Source organism: Mauremys reevesii, linkage group 16 (genome assembly GCF_016161935.1).
Source record: "Mauremys reevesii isolate NIE-2019 linkage group 16, ASM1616193v1, whole genome shotgun sequence".
In the NCBI taxonomy this organism is placed as follows: Eukaryota; Metazoa; Chordata; order Testudines; family Geoemydidae; genus Mauremys; species Mauremys reevesii.
The window spans coordinates 10,208,776-10,225,665 of record NC_052638.1 but is presented as its reverse complement, the minus strand read 5'-3'; the positions used below and the strand labels follow the sequence as shown (position 1 = coordinate 10,225,665).

The 16,890-nt window shown below is 47.5% G+C and overlaps 2 protein-coding genes across 2 annotated transcripts in view; one reads left to right on the top strand and one right to left on the bottom strand.

Moving 5' to 3' along the window:
- Positions 1-13,070: 13,070 nt before the first annotated feature.
- On the bottom strand, positions 13,071-13,889 carry LOC120384531 (cysteine-rich protein 1-like). Its single transcript, XM_039503381.1, has one exon. It carries the CDS (start codon positions 13,824-13,826, stop codon positions 13,374-13,376), a length of 453 nt encoding a protein of 150 aa, XP_039359315.1. The 5' UTR covers positions 13,827-13,889; the 3' UTR covers positions 13,071-13,373.
- A 1,891-nt stretch (positions 13,890-15,780) lies between these two features.
- Positions 15,781-16,890, top strand: part of NUP93 (nucleoporin 93) — a 136,938-nt gene continuing 135,828 nt past the window's right edge. Inside the window, exon 1 of the mRNA XM_039503379.1 lies at positions 15,781-15,844. The gene's annotated coding sequence lies outside the window, so the exon portion shown is untranslated. The remainder of the gene's footprint in view (positions 15,845-16,890) is intronic.

The following is a 16,890-nucleotide window of genomic DNA, read 5'->3' as shown; positions in this document are numbered from 1 at the left end:
TCCCTGCTGAGGCCCATATTAGACTCTCCCTTCCCAGAGCCAGCCTGGCCACCCACCAGGAGTAAACCTGTTTGCTGGGAACTGCATGAGAATGTGGCCTTGTGGCATAAGGGGACTAAAAAGTTAGGGGACTTGTGTAGTGGTGGCAGGACCTTCATCAGAGCCACAGCTTTGATCCAGTTAAGGAACATCTAAACCAGGGCCCCGGTGGCAGAAAATCTGACCACAAGGAGGTTGTTTTGGAGGAAAGCAGCAGCAATCCACTCTCCATCCGGGGTCCTGCAGGACCGGCTGGAGAGGGACATGGCTAGGATGGGAACACGGGAATTGGATCAGACCCAAAGTCCGTCTATGGAAGGATGGGGAGAATGCACGTACTCAGCACATCCCTAGTGCAGATTTAACCCGCAGGGCGGCTAGGAGCTCTTCTCCTGAGGAACCCCCAAGCAAGGGCAAAGATAGTAATGCTGCCTGCTGTTCCTAGGGTGATTCCCGCCTAGGGACTGGGCCAGGCAACTGCTTGTGCCAGCAGATCTGAATTCAGCTCTAGATCTCAGCATGTGTTTTGAGCATGGGTCAGCACCTTCCACGCTGTCTAGCCATGTTACAACCAGATCCAACCACGACCAGATGTGTACCGTGACTATCAATGTTTAACTGAGGGCACCTGAGTAGAGCTCACACTGGAGAGGCGGGGACTGGAACCGTCTGTGGCTACAATAGCCCATTCCTGCCATAGGAACTAGAACAAGATTCTCAAAGCCCAGAGCAGTTCATGTGAAATTTTCTAGCAGCCCAACTCACTGGGCAGGTAGGTCTACACTGCAATAAAGCCCCCCGCAACGTGGCCTGGGTCAGCTGACTCAGGCTTGTGAGACTGGGCTGTGGGGCTATAAACCCGCAGTGTAGACGTTCGGGTTTGGGGTGGAACTGTGAGGGGTCTTGGAGCGTGGGCCCCTGCACAAAGGTCTACACGGCTATTTGTAGCCCTGCGACTCAAGCCCCATGAGCTCTGAGTCTTGGTGCCATGAGCTTTAGCACCATAATCCCAGCTGTGCGTACACTTCGCTGCGAGAAGCAGCTGTGGCTTGACTGAATGTATTTATTTATTGGGGTGTTTCACATGCTCCTATCCCAGGATCTAGGCATCTGCACAAATGAGATTCCATACAAACTCATACGGACCAGTTCAAACTGGACATCGTGTGCTACCCCTTTAAGGGACAGGTTAGAGCTTCTGACCAAAACTGCCTGGGCAAAGCCAAGAAGCACCCTGCCCCGCCCTGGGGCTATATATAAAAACAGGGAAAGGAAACTGAGCAAGGCAAGAGAGGGAGGAGATGAGAAGTCATGCTGGCTGGGAGGAGTTGCAGGTCCCATGATCCTGGCCTGAGCTGGGTTTTCGATACTATCTGTTTGGTAACTGACTCACAGGTCCGAGGTAAGGGCTTTTTGGATTTGGTTAAACTGCTCCTTCCCAACCTGATGCCTAAGAGAAAGGCAGAAAACCTGCCTGCCTCATAGAACCCTAAGAGAACTAGGAACACAGCGGTCTGGGGATGTTGTGGAAGCCTCCTTAAAGGGCTTGGTTTGGTTTAGTTGGTTGGATTTTGGCCTCCCATTCTTGGATCCGAGGTACCTTTCTATGACAAAGCCTTCCCAAGCCACTGAGCCCAGCAGGAGTAAAGAGAAACTCTCCCTCTGCTCCCTTTTATACATCCCTTTCCACCCACCCTGTCCACCAAAGGAACATCCCTCCTCTAGTGTGTATCTCTATTGCAGAATATATGGTACATCTAGTAGCCATGCAGGTGATGTCTTTCCACAATCAGCTTTCCGTGAGAATGACTTAGAGACCTAATGTAGGGGTCAGATTGTGAGAGTCTTTTAGTTGACTTCAGTGTGTTTGGATTAGGCCCGAAGAACGAGTCAAGAAAGAACACAAGTAAAGTCTCTGTGAGAGAACACACAGTGGGCTTGGCTCTGCTGTCAGTTACATCTGTTTGATATTATGAGTTATGTCAAGTCAGTAGAATATACGTCAGGGTAAAAGTGGGATAAGTGGGATTAGAATCAGTCCATAGATATGAGCGGGCACTGAATGCAAAAACTCCTTTGAGATTTAACAGTGCAGTACACAGAAATCAAAACAACAGCTGACTGCATACATGTGGCACTGCAGAATTATGTTATTACTTTGATAGTGATAAATACTTGGGAGGCATTAAGATACTATGATAATGGAGTCAGCTACACTGGTAAGAGGCCCTGCAATACATTGCTCCACCTAGAGAGTTAAGGATGCAGAAGCAACCTTGGTTTGGCATTTCTAAGTTTATCCATTTAAACTTAATGTCATTTGGCCATAATCTGGGGATTTTTCATCAAGATATCAATCTGCATGTCTAACTTCTGAGCTTACAGATTCACAATTCAACCAGAAACAGAACAAGACACAAGCATCCTTCCATGTGACTGGAAGTTGATTTTAAGGCGTAAAAAAGAAGTAAATCAAAAAGGGTGGGGGAAAGGATGAGTGGTTCTGACAGATTAATGGGGCTTGTGCAGGAGCCGAGAAAGAAGATTTGATGAAGTAGAAAGGCAAAGAAGCCATTATGAGAGGAGAATATTTAGTTATCTTGTGACTGACTTATCATCAGTGATTGATAACCAAGCAGTGAAAGGAGGAAAGCTGCCTCAGCCCCGTTGCTTCCGTTCTCTTCTGTCTGCTTAAAATGCAGCACCCGAGGGCACAAATTCGACGCTGGCATACATACGGTTAACGTATTGGGCTCTGATCCCGTAGTGAGCTCTGTGGAGAAAGACCTTTGAGCCAAGCCCCAAGGCCACTGATGATGGTCATTGCGGGAGCAGGCCTAGTAGCTGTTGTTACAGGCCTGTGCTTAGAGCAGCTTGTTCTAGTGCTGAGCTATAAAGCCGTGCTCCACTTTCGACAGCAGAGGGTGTTAGCTGATGATTCGGCTGCTGACTTGCTCGCTTTTGAAAGGACTCCATTGTTCCTGTGGTAGCGGTCTGTACGTCTGCAGTGACACGGCTGCAGTCTCTAGTGTCTGGGCCATTGTTGTTATCTTGCCTATTGATGATAATAATTCAAAAGGGAGTTTTTATTTCTAGAGCTTTAAAATTCCTAATTCCCCTGATGCTGGGGACACAACTCAGCCAAAGGGGTGGGGTGAAGTCCAAGGGGCTCGTACCCTGCACCAGCCTCCAAAACCAAGCTCTCAGCGTTCCCTCTGCAGCGCTGGGAGTTCGGCCATTAGTAGGAGCAGAACTGGTTCCATTGTGGAGTGTAGAAGCTACGGGCAGATGTTCCTACTGCAGCAAAACCCATCAGGCCACATTCAGCAGACAGCAACACCAGTGTAAATCTGGAATAATTCCATCAGTGTGGGGACGGGGGGGGTGGCATCTGTGTAACCCGGAGCAAAATCTGGCCCATAGTCCATTCTTCAGATGTTCTGAAATTAAAAGAGAACAAACGGGGGTGCTCGATTCAAACATTAACAACTCCGCACATGTAGTAGACAAAGGCTCCAGGGACTCACGTGCCATTATTTATGTTAGGACCTAGCATAAGTCATGCATGCTTTTGAAAAATAAAAATAAAAAAAGAGTTACGCTGAGCTAATGGAAAGTTTAAGTTCTCCAGGTAAAGCAGAGTAAGGCAAGCCAAATCGGGTACCTAAAAAGATGGAAGGTTTTTTTTTTAATGTTGGTATTTTTATTTATAACCAACACCAGGTAACTTATAAGCATGGCAGGATAAGTAGAAAAAGCCACATCTACTCACAGGGTGCCATTTACCCCAGTGCAGGTTGGGGTGAAGGGGTGACTGGGCAAAGACTTTTCAGCCATCTTGGTGTCCTCAGGATTCGGAGCCGCTCTAGGAGCTGAAATAGCCCCATCTTAAAGTGGAGCAGCCCCTGACATGCTCTGATTTCCAGCATCCTCCCAGGAGCTGCTTGTGGGTTGCTCTGCAATCTGGAGCAGCCCAGACGCTCCATACACTTGAGAGACTCCCTTGCATGGCTTTGGCACTGGGGCTTGTGAGGCAAAGTAGGGCAGCTTATGTTTGGGGGTGGAGGTGAGACAATCTCCCCCAAGGTTTATACCCCACTTAAGTCTCACTTAAATCCTCATAATGGGGCTTGGATGGGACTTAAGTGGCTCATAGGCTGGCACTCTGCACCAGCAGGGTTCCACCACCCTCTCAGGGAGCTCCCAGCCATTCAGCTGCCAAATAATTTGCTAAAAGAGAACCTTCCAGTCCTGCTAGTGGAGATGGCTGCACCTTTGGATCCAGCTTGGACAGCATTCAGGCTGCAGAGCTTCTGGCTTGGGGCTGTCTGGTGCAAGGCAGAGCCGGGCTTTCTGGAGTGCCCCGCATCAGTGCTCCTGCTCTCGGGTTATCCAAAATGAGATGGCTTGGAAGAAATTTCCCCACATCTCCTCCTTTAGGAGATTTATCTCTAGCCACGTTCTATTCTTCCTGCCCGATTCCAGTTAATGATGTCTCCTGGGGTTACAACTTGCACAGGGAGAGCTATTCACCCCTATGCAGAAAGCCTGCACAAGGTCTGTGCACCAAACTTATGCCCTATTTTGAGGACTTGTACCTATGCCTTGTGCTGACCTTCGCACAGGTGAAATTCACTCAGCCCTTAAAGGGGCTGTGCAATATTCTCTAAAGCCGGGCAGCATCCCTTCTCCTCACTGTACTCCAGAGTGGAGTGGGCTGTTAAAGCCTCCTGGGTCCTGGCGGAGTCCCCTGATTTTCCAAAGAATGTAGCTGTCCCGTGGCACCTGGGTAATTGCCACTGTACTAGGCTTGTCGTGTCAACCATGAGATGACTACCACCAGCTAGGGCTGTGCAACTGTGTCAGGGAATTGCGTGAGAAAGAGAATGTGCCTCCTCCAGTTTTCAGCCCAGGAGGAGCACACAACAATGTGTTTTCCTTGACCCAGCTTTGTCTGCTGGAGGGGAAGGAGGAGCACCAATAGGGAACAGTGTCTAGTGTTGCTGAGGACAGCGGGCCCAGCAAACTCTCCCCACTCCTGAGCAGATCGTTTCGTTCATTGAAAAAACATGGGGAGGGTCAACTAGCAGCCTCCCCTTTTCCTTGCTCTTTTGCAGACATGCTCCGTTCCGCCGTTGAAATGAACGAGGATTTCTAGACGCTGCACCATTAGCATCTCTGCAGCAGGGCCCGGCAATATCCGTGTGCAGCCACTGCAGTTTAAACAGTTCTGTCAATGTGCTGTTCACATGCAGCAATGTACAATAAAGACAGTGCTGCCCCACCACAGAAATACTCCCTTAACACACCGGGCTGGATTCTGATTGCACTGACTCCGGTGCAAATTCTGACTAACTTCAGGATTACTCTGGCTTGTGCTGGGGGCAGAATCTAGCCCCCAGTCTCTGGAAAGTGTCACTTCAGTGGAGAGTTGCTACAGGAGAACAAAAAAGCCCAGAGCTCTGGGAACCAAGGTACGGCAGGCCTCTGGCTAATTTAAAAAGACAAAAATCTATTTCCCATTGATTATAATCGTGGGTTCTACATTTCCCCCACGTCTCTGACGTCACTGCACAGCTTCATAGTAATTGCTTTGGAACAGGCAGTTGGAAATAAAGCTCTGGGCTTGCAGACTCCTGCACGGCGAGCCCTGCAAAGGAACAGGCCAGACGTGCCGAAATCAAATAGTCCTCCAGGAGCATTAGGCTGCCTCAGATACTTGGCCGGCTCCACGTTAGAAGACGATAACGTGGCACCGACCAGTCTAGGGCTCTAAAAGCCCTGTTTTCGTTAGAGCCGCCTGTTCGCAGGGTGAAAGCAGAACCCCAGTGAGGGGAAGGAATAGATTCCTTGTCTCATTGCGCTGGAGTGCACTGGCTAGTGCTTTCAGCTGCATTCTGCTGTGCCAGAAGAACTGCCTGGAGGATGCCCTGGCCTGACAGATCTGGACTGGATCTAGACTGTTCTCAGTGGTACCAGATGACAGAACAAGGAGTAATGGTCTCAAGTTGCAGTGGGGGAGGTTTAGGTTGGATATTAGGAAACAGTATTTCACTAGGAGGGTGGTGAAGCACTGGAATGGGTTCCCTAGGGAGGTGGTGGAGTCTCCTTCCTTAGAGGTTTTTAAGGTCAGGCTTGACAAAGCCCTGGCTGGGATGATTTAGTTGGGAATTGGTCCTGCTTTGAGTGGGGGTTGGACTAGGTGACCTCCTGAGGTCCCTTCCAACCCTGATATTCTATGAGTCTATGATTCTATGACAGATTCTGCTTTCCACTGCACTGATGTAAATCCGTCCCCACTCCACTGGCATCAATAGAGAAACTCTGGGTTTACACTGATGCTATTGTCTCCACATAGGGTGACCATGTTGTCACAATAAAAAGTGACAAAACTTTTGTGGAAATGTTTTTTTAGAATAATAAACTTCACATTGTCACAGGGTGTCTGGCCCCTTTAAGAGGTAGTGGGTCCAGTCCCACTTGAGCCTCACCCGTTTTCTGCCCCAGGTGGCGAGAGTCATTGCAGCCAGATGGGAGGTAGAGCATGTGGCTAAATCAGACCCAGGCCCGGGGATAAAAGAGAAGCCATCAGAGAGCGATGGCAGGAGGAGAGAGCGAGCAGGGAGACAACTCTAAGGAGGCCTTCCGGCCTAGGGGGAAAGGACAGAATTAAAGGGGGCCAGCGCGGAGAACCTGCTTGAGGGCCGGCATTAGCCTGAGTTAACATCACAGGTCACAGAAGGAGGGCTTTGAGACTCCGCCCGAGGAGGGGGAATCTGTGGGAAATGGCCTACACAGGCCCCAGAGGAGGGCTGTGAGACCCCTGAATCCAGGGGGCACAAGGGCTAGACTTGAGGGGCTGAAGCAGGGATCAGCAACCTTTGGCGCGTGGCCCATCAGGGTAAGCACCCTGGCGGGTCGGGCCGGTTTGTTTACCTGCTGCGTCCGCAGGTTCGGCCGATCGTGGCTCTCACTGTTCGCCGTCCCAGGCCAATGGGGGCTGTGGGAATTGGCAGCCAGCACATCCCTCAGCCCACGCCGCTTCCCGCAGCCCCCATTGGCCTGGAGCGGTGAACTGTGGCCAGTGGGAGCAGTGATTGGTTGAACCTGCAGATGCGGCAGGTAAACAAACCATCCCGGCCCGCCAGGGGCTTACCCTGATGGGCCGCGTGCCAAAGGTTGCCGATCCCTGGGCTGAAGAGTAATCAGTATGCTGTAAGAGACTTCATAAATTAGACCCTTCACAGGGAATCACAGTTTAAAAGATTCTGGGAGTGATGGCTTCCAGTAGCCAGCCAGGGGAGAAGAGGGCCATGTACCTGCAGGGCCATGTGCACGAGGGGGGGGGGAGCATGGAGAGGGATGATTGACTGTCTCATAAAAATGCCAAAAAGTGTTCTGGTGTCACTCCTGCCAGCTTCTGAATCATCAATGACATGCATATTTCTTAGAGAGAACTTTCCCCAGTTACTCAGTGTCCTGAATGAGTTAATCATGATTCACTGAACAATGTCATGAATGTTCACTTTCAGCAAAAGAGCGGCTTAGGTAGTATCTCCACTCGTTCGACTTTTCTCCTCCATCCAGGCCCTAGTCATTACACCAAACAATCATTCCGCTGGACTCTTAGATACCATTAAACAGAGCAAATTCTATTATGTTCTGTAGTTAAAAAAATATATATAACTATGACAGTCTGTACCCCTATGTTCACTCCTTTTACAGGACTATAATGAATTTTGTACAAAGTATGCCTTGTGAGGTATCATTTGAAAATTGATAATTTGCTGACCATTATTGTCCTGTTAAAAAGTGTGGCAATATTGTATGTAAAGATAGAAGATTCTACTGTATGACATTACTAAGACAGGTTCCAAGTCTGGGAAGCAGTCACAATCCAGTTTCTCAGAGGCAAAAGACTAGCCGATGCCTCAGCCACGTGTCAACAAAATCAAATGGACCATCATCTGGTTAAGTGGCCATTTTTTGGCAGGAAGGAGGGTGTAGGTGAAAAATCTACATCTTGACAAAGAAACAGCTTGGGGTTCTCATCCACACAGACTTTCTGTCTCCTCAACCTCAGCTGAAGAAGACACCCCAAATTATCTCTCCCTTTCTCTCTACCCATGGCATCAACAACACATTGGATTCGCTTAGCTTGTTAAGTTAGGCAGTAGTTGTGTTTTACTTTTATATTCTTGTAATCAGTTCTAACTTTTATGCTTCATCACTTGTAGTCACTTATAATTTTTATCCTTCTGTAGTTCATAAACTTGTTTTACTGTTTTATCTAAACCAATGGGTTTGGATTGAAGTGTTTGGGAAACTCCATTTGGCGTAACAGGATTTGTGCATGTCATTTTCTACTAATAAAATGATGGACTTTACATGAGCTTGTATTGTCCAGGAGAGAGCTGCCTGGTATGAGACGTACATTTTTGTGGAGAGTCTGGTGTTGTTTGCAGTGTAATTTGAGTGTGGCTGGCTAAAGCACTCATTCAATATAGCTGGGATAACTTACATGCTGGAGGCTGTGTATGAGCAGCCCCGGTGTGGTAGCTCTCACAGAAAAGCAGTGAGAGAACTATGGGGACACAGCTGTTCATTGGTCCAGATTGTACCCTACATTATGTCACAGTAATATGTTGAGTGATGGAATTAAAACCAGAACTTTCAGGCATCCCTAACTATGATACTGGGGCATCACATGGAAAACCAGTACTTGCTCAGTAACATTGAACTCAGGTACCTTTTGGCCCCCATTACTATCATATCTGAGCACCTCCCAATCTGTAACATATTTAGTAGACTGGGAGCTGAGGCACAGAGGGGAAAATTTGCAAAAGCATCTAAATAATTTAAGGGCAGGAGCCTAGATCTCATTTTCAGAAGTCATTTTGGCTCCTAAGTGCTCAAGTCACTTTTATAAGTGGTGCTTAGGCCCCAAATCACTTAAGAGCTTTTGCATATGTTATTCCGCCTAAGTGACTTGCCCATGGTCACACAGGAAGTCTGTGGCAGAGCAGGGAATGGAACCTGACTCTCCCAAGCCCCAGGCTAGTGCCCTAACCATGGGATCATCCTACCTTTCTTATATCATTTAATTTCCCTGCCTCAGTTTCCCACCTGTAAAATGGGGAGGGTCTCAGTTCCCTCCGGCACAGGGGTGTTGAGGATAAATACTTTAAAGACTGAGATGCTCATAAACTGCAGTAACGGGGGCCATATATGTACCTTACACAGCTGAGGGTTGCAGATAGCTGCACTTTGGCTACCTGTGCACTGATATATGCACGGGAATAAATATATAAGTGAAGCATCGGGAAAGGTGCCAGTTGAGAAGAAGATTGTAGCCAGTTCCATGTCACTGCTACAAATCAGCCCGAGCATTAAGCCCAGACACAGAATCCTCTCACTGTGTTTGCAAAAATAGGCAATAGCTGAACCGTTTGTTTTCCAAGAGGCACTAGAGTCATGTTTGCTTTTATCTAGCCTTTAGGACAGCAGCAGAGCTGGCTTTCCTTTGCAATGAAGCCAAGTGTCAGGAAAAGATTCCTTCTCTTTCAAGGATGCAAATGACTTTGGCAGGACATGAGGAATTTGGCCAAGGGGAGCACAGCTCCGCTGCTGCTAATCATTCTTATGTCTCATGGGCACAGCGGATGACAATCTGGAGAAGACGTTTCTATTGGGCCGGGCACCAGGCAAGTGGTCAGTAGGTGGGCAAAGGTAAACTTGGCTAGATACTACATAGTGGGCAGGCCTGGCACTGAGACAGAAGAAGAAGGCCTCAGTCTTGCACCCACTGACATTGGCAAGAGTTTTGCCATTGGTCTCAATGGGAGCGGGATCAGCGCCCAGGCCAGCGAGAGGAAGGATGGAATGGATCAGCCAATGTGGGCACAACACCCCATGTCGTGTCAACACATTATAAAATTATTCCCATCAGTGCTATGATTTGCTTGGCAGAATAATGAGAGACTGGTGGGAGCCTAGTGCAAAGAACTCTCTCGTGGCTCCAGGACTTATACCACTGTTAGTTAGGCCAGCTGAAAAGTAGGTTAACACAAGATGTTCATGGGAGATGTAGCTATGCTAGGGCTCCCACTGATCTAACAGCAGCAGGAACTGTTTTTGTGAAGACAAGTGTAGACAAGTCTCAAATGCCCACCCTCCCAACTGCCTGCTCCCAGTTGTCTTTTCAACTCCGCCAGAAACTCCTGTGCGCCAAAACTGGCTCTGGGTCCCTCTTTTTGAGAAATCGGAGCCATATTTGGCCTGAATCCATCCCAGTGCGGATAAAACATTTGGCCACTGCCCAACTATTTTCCAGGCCGGAAAATGACACTGGCAGGGACAATTAATCATTCTGTTCATAAATTCTGAACTGAGATCTTTCACTTGTAATTGCTGCAGAGTCCGTTCCAACAGCTCATTAGAGCTAAAAGAGCTCTAAGTTGTAACTACCAGCCTAGGCAAAAAGTTTGAAACCAGGTGCCATTGTCATGATCAGGGACATTTATTCTGTATTGCAGGATTTTCTTAATCTTTGGTTTCATATTTGTTTATTTTGCCTGGATTCACTCCTAGGCTATGTCTGGGGAGCTGCACCTGTAGCCAAACTTTTGGAAGATGAGCAGTGACTGTGAAATGCTCACTTCTCCCGCCTCCCAGGCTTGTAGTGCCAATCAGCTTAGGTGCCAATCATGCTGCCCCCTCCTTACTTGCTGCAGGCGGCCCTCCCTGCGCTCCCCTGCCCCAGCTCCCTCCGCCTAAATGCCGGCGGTGACCGGGGCGACCGAAGATCTGGCCGCCGCGGTCGCTGCTGAAGAAAATGGCGCCCCCCAAATGCCAGCGCCCTAGGCGACTGCCTAGGTCGCCTAAATGGTTGCACCGGCCCTGCCTATCACAGGACAATCAAAAAGAATGCGCCCACCATGGACACTACTTACAATGCAGTCAAACATCTTGCTCTGGACAGACAGCAGTCAGAAAAATTGCTTGCCCCATTTGCCACTAGGCAGAGGAGATGTTAAGCTAAGATCAGCTAGCACAATGGGTCCTGGCTCATGGCTGGGATTTGTGCTACTGCAATATAAATAATAACAAATACATACGCACAGGAGGGTTCGCAACACTCATTCATAATTTATTCTCGCAAATAAAATGTTGACATGAAAAGTGACGAGGAAGGGTCGTAAAGGCTGAAGTGAATTTGTGGGGTTTATGCAAGCGAATGTTACTGGGCAGTTCTTTTACATTATTTGCCCAGCCCTACTACCAATAATGCCCAGGCTTATTAGTATTTTGACAAGCATTCCAGAACTCATGTCATGAAACAGCTGTGTTCTTTACTCATACATCTGTAACACCTATGGACAATGGGCACTGTAGAGTGGGAAACGTCAACTCAAACTTGCCTTGTTTGTAGCACAACCGTCATGTTATTCAGACAAACTTAAATACATGAATTAAGTATCTTAAGACCAACAGCCTTTATACGTGTCAACTTCTATTTTTATCAAGCTGGTGGATTGATCACAGTTTTGGCATCTGTCTTAAATGGGCCATCTTGATTATCACTACAAAAGTTTTTTGTCTCCTGCTGACAATAGCTCATCTTAATTAATTAGCCTCTTAGAGTTGGTAGGGGAACTCCCACCTTTTCATGTTCTTTGTGTATATATGTATATATATATCCTCACTATATGTTCCATTCTATGCATCCGAAGAAGTGGGCTGTAGCCCACGAAAGCTTATGCTCAAATAAATTTCTTGGACTTGGCTACACTTACAAATTTGCAGCGCTGCAGCAGGGTGTGAAAACACACTCTCTCCAGCGCTGCAAATTGCGGCGCTGCAAAGGGCCAGTGTGGTCAAAGCCCCAGCGCTGGGAGCGCGGCTCCCAGCGCTGTCCGTTATTCCCCACAGGGAGGTGGAGTACGGACAGCGCTGGGAGAGCTTTCTCCCATGGTGCTTTGACTACACTTAGCGCTTTAAAGCACTGCTGCGGCAGCGCTACCGCGGCAGCGCTTTGAAGTGCTAAGTGTAGCCACAGCCAGATGTCTCTAAGGTGCCACAAGTACTCCTGTTAGTTTTGGCCTCATCATATATGGAGCTGCAGTGTGGCAAAATATAGTGCATGAGTATGTCATTCCTGACACTGGAACAACGTCGCTAGGCAGAATCATGCATGACAGCAGCAATGCTACGGTTACAATGCAGGAAAGGCTTGATTCTGTCCTCTCTTGCAGAGAGTCAAATTTCCATTGACAACAGTATAACTGAGGCAAACCTGGGTATACATACAGAGGGGAATAACGGATTCTGCTTTGCAATGTAGACATACAATTCAGGTTTTATTTTGTACAGTGCTTTTCATCCAAATTGCATCACAAACTCCTCCCAGAATCACTGTCACTAATACAATGCCAGAATTAAATCATAAAAGCCTCACAGAATCAGGTCCTAGGAATTGCTATTAATGTTTTTATTATTACCCTGAGTTTGTTCTCATTCTTGACTCTTGCAGAGGGATTGTCTTTTTGTCATCACCAATAATTACAAAAAAAATAAATCATAAGATCCTGTGATGCATCAATCAGGGTTAATCCTTGTTAAAAATTCCCCACTTTGTTATGGAGTGTGCTATGAACTATTAGCCTGGCTGGCTGGTCCCTTCATCCCAGTAGTGCAGCAATTTAGTGGCACTGGATTTCTATAGGCCCTGACCCAGGAGTGGCTCTGAGCTCACAACTCCCACTGGAGACAGTGGGAGTTCTATACGTGGAGTGGCTGCGAGATTGGGCCTGTAGATAGTATAAAATCAACTATCCTGCAAGAAGAAAAGATCTACGCTAAGTGTAACATTATCCCCTAGAAGCAGGATGGGATAATGGCCCGTGCGCTCTCCTTTCTTTTTTCATATTACATCTCATTGTAAAGCAACATGCTTATCTCTGAATTTGAGTTCTTTTTTTTTTTTTTTTCCGGCTTTCATTCTGGCTTTATTAGTGGCTGCAAATACCTATGCAGAATCCTGCCGCTAGAGGTTGGGTTTGAAAGCAGGGCTACATATTTAGCTGGAAGGGGATCTGGAACCTTCTTTTTTTCCACAAGGCTTTCAGTGATATTGGCCAACTCCCCCGTCCCCCGCGCCACATCTTGATAGATACAGAGCAGAGACTCTCCCGTCACCGCCAGCTAAATTCCTCTAGGTAATTTATTACTTTTAATGTGCTAGTTAATTACATAGTGAATTAAAAATGTATTTGTCATGATGCTTGTGCTGTCCCCAGGCTCCACTGGGAATCCTCTCCATCCAGCCCTGAGGTTTACTTGAATGTGTGACTCTCGGTACCGCCCCGGCCAAATCCTTTGGGTCCAAACAAGGCAGAGTAGCACGGCTGGTTGCAATAGGGCTTCCCATCATGCTCAGCATGGCCGCCTGAAGTCAGAGTCTTGTTGCATTTCTCACACTTCAGGCATGGTCGGTGCCAGTCTTTCCCCAGGGAGGTAACCTTCTCAGCGAAGTCGACCTCCTTCTGGCAACGGGGGCACTTGGGAGTTCTCCTGGGTGATTGGCATTTGTCGTCCTTGGGCTTGCCTGATGCAGGGTTTGTGCTGGAAAGAGGCACTGGAAACCCGAATGAAGAGAAGTCCACCTGGAGAAGAGTTTGCAGCAGCAAATGGCCCCTGTAATTCCCACGTAACTGGAATAGCTGTAGCCAGTTGATGCAGTCCCCAAAGTGGGCATTGCTGGCTATTGGCTGTATTGATGTAGCCATCCTCCAGCTGCCTCTGCCACTGGCTTTGCTCTGGAGTTCCTGTGGAAATTAAAGCTGCCATCCCTGATGGAGCCCCCAAAGAAGATATTAATTATGATTATTGCTCATGTTTATTATCAGAGTTCCTAGAGACCAACCAACAAAACAGGGAATCAAACGGAAGATGAAATTCAATGTTGGTAAATGCAAAGTGATGCACACTCGAAAACATAATCCCAACTACACGTACGAAATGATGGGGTCTAAATTAACTGTTACCACTCAAGAGAGAGATCTTGGAGTCATTGTGGATAGTTATATAGTGGATATAGTGCCACTATATAAATCTGTGATACGACCATCCCTTGAATGCTCCATGCAGTTCTGGTCTTCCCATCTCAAAAAAGATACATAATTGGAAAAAGTACAGAGAAGGGCAACAAAAATGATGAGAGGTATGGAACAGCTTCTGTATGAGGCAAGATTACAAAGACTGGGACTGTTCAGCTTGGAAAGGAGATGATTAAAGTGTGTGTGTGTGTGGGGGGGGGGGATATGATAGAGATCTATGCAGTCATGACTGGTGTGGAGAAAGTGAATAAGGACGTGTTTATTTATCTCTTTGCATAACACAAGAACCAGGGGTCACCCGATGAAATTAATAGGCAGCAGGTTTAAAACAAACATAAGTAAGTACTTCTTCACACAAGGCACAGCCAACCTGTGGAACTCTTTACCAGGGAATGTAGTGAAGGCCAAAAGTATAACTGGGTTCCGAAAATAATTAGGTAAGTTCATGGAGGATAGACCCATCAATGGCTATTAGCCAAGAAGCTCAGAGTGGCCACACCATGCTCTGGATGTCCCTAAGCCTCTGAGTGCCAGAAGCTGAGACTGGGTGACTCAATAATTGCCCTGTTCTGTTCATTCCCTCTTACGATCTGGCATTGGCCACTGTTAGAAGACAGGATACTGGGCTAGATGGACCATTGACCATTTTTATGTGTATGTAACCAAGATTGGGGCCCCATTGTGCTAGGTGCTGGACAAGCAGAGTAGTGAAAACACTGATAGCTTTTCCCCCTGGGTGAGTTCCCCCTGGGAGGCAGCAGTCCCTGCTATCTCAGAGCGGGGCAATTTGCAACTCTGCACACCAGCAGGGTTGAATCAAACTCTGTGCTGGTGAGGTGGGATCATATATAGTGGAGGGTTTTTGAAAACAGGCAACTTTACAAAGAACGGGGCGATCCCTAGGTCTGAAGGTCTGGTTACTGACTTTGCATCAAGAAGGCACAGTGCCTATGGGAATGCATGCAGTACCCTTGTATTAGGTCATCTCTGCCGACGGCCACAGAAGGAGGCAGTCACACCCCTGCCCTCAAGCAGAGTGCCCTTATGGGCCCCAATCCCCAAGGTACATAGTGTCACTGCAAAAGGTACTAAATTGCCTTCAACTCCAATGGGAGTCGAGAGCACTCAGTACCTTACAGGATCAGGCCCAGGGAGCTCAATGACTGAGTTGCCCCTATGCTGGGATGCCAGGAGGGAGACTTTTTGTACCCTCTCCCTCACTTTGCAAACCTGTGCCAATTTAGTCCATACTAAAGGCCTGGGGTCTTGGTTGAATCTTGCAGGAAAAAGGAACTGTTAAAAACAAAACATAACTAACCAACCAACTAACCAAACCCCGACCTGGCTGCCTCCCTTCCTAATCAAGTTGGTTGGAAGGACAATCTTCTACTCAAGGACAGACTACCCCTGTATATTCCTTGTGTTTCCTGTAATCTTGCAAATCACCACTGTGCACTGTGCAATCTTTAAAGGACTGAAGAGAAAAGAACGAAGATGGTGAGGGAAAAAAAAAATCCTCCACTTACTATCTCTATCCTAGACAGCTGGTATTTTGAACTAGGATGCTGGATCCAGTGTCCTTGAAGGCCAGTGTCTGATGCTGGCATTATGAATGTCAGACACCAGACGATCACGCAGCTCCATGTCACCAGCAAGGCAGACAGCATGAAACAAATCCAGATGGCAAGGTAAGAAACTACTAGGCAGCAGGGTAGGAGAGCTGTTCTCTGGCTGCCTTTTAAATAATGTTGTTGATCTTTCAACAAAAGCACTTAAAAGCCTTCAAACAGGCAGCGTCTTTACCCCTTTACCCTCTGGCAGCAGCCAAAGCCAGTAAAATGGGAGTGGGAGAATTTACTCCTAGAGAATTTGTTAGTGCTAGCAAGGAGTATAGTGCGTATCTGGAGGAAGGGGGAAGCAATCACTTTCTTCTACTCTCTTGCGTGGCAATTTGAGTTCTTTGTGATTTCACATGGCACGAGAGAGCATCATTAACTCTCACATTGTTAAATTAAGACAGTTAATATGCCTGGATGCCATAATCTTTAGACGCATTATTATAATATGCTTTTAATCTCCACCCTTGTTTACTCCTTTCAGTGTGGATTTCAGTGCCAAAATCACTACACAGTAATCTGATATATTTGAATCTCCTAGCTGTATTCAAATGGAAGATGTTTACAGAGTAAATTCAGGATGGGGTTATGCTGGCAAAACCCCTTCCCTGAGATGGCAAATTGGCCAGGCTGTAGGGTCAGAAACAGATTTCAACCCTTGGGGGTACATAAGGGGACCTGCACAGCCTCCAAAATGGGCAGCACTGGCTAGGAAGTGGGCACGACTAGGGCAGGGGACTAATTCAGTACTTGTCTCTGGTAGCTTCAGCTAAAGCAGCTTCCTTAGAGTCCTAGCTGTAAAACAAAGCGGCTCATCTCCCCACCAGAAACCTGGAGCAACAGGGTAGCGATGGCACCACAGCTGCCCATCCTCTGAATGAATCCCTACTGGGATAACTTACATCTCCCTGCAGCAGCCCTAAGGGATGTGGCCCGAGAGCTGGAAAGTGTATAAATGGGCATTTTTATTAATTGTTGTCCCCATACCAAACTGAACACAAATAAGAAACGGGCCCAAATCCTTCTGCCAGGAGTATAGGGAAGTGAAAATTACACCTTGGTCCAGCCTCTCCCCATATAACCTGGGGGTGATGAATGCTGGTAGAAAGCAATGTTGT

What these genes read in the sequence shown, in the direction of transcription:
- LOC120384531 (XM_039503381.1), bottom strand. Translation starts at nt 13,826, where the DNA reads ATGGCTACATCAATACAGCCAATAGCCAGCAATGCCCACTTTGGGGAC.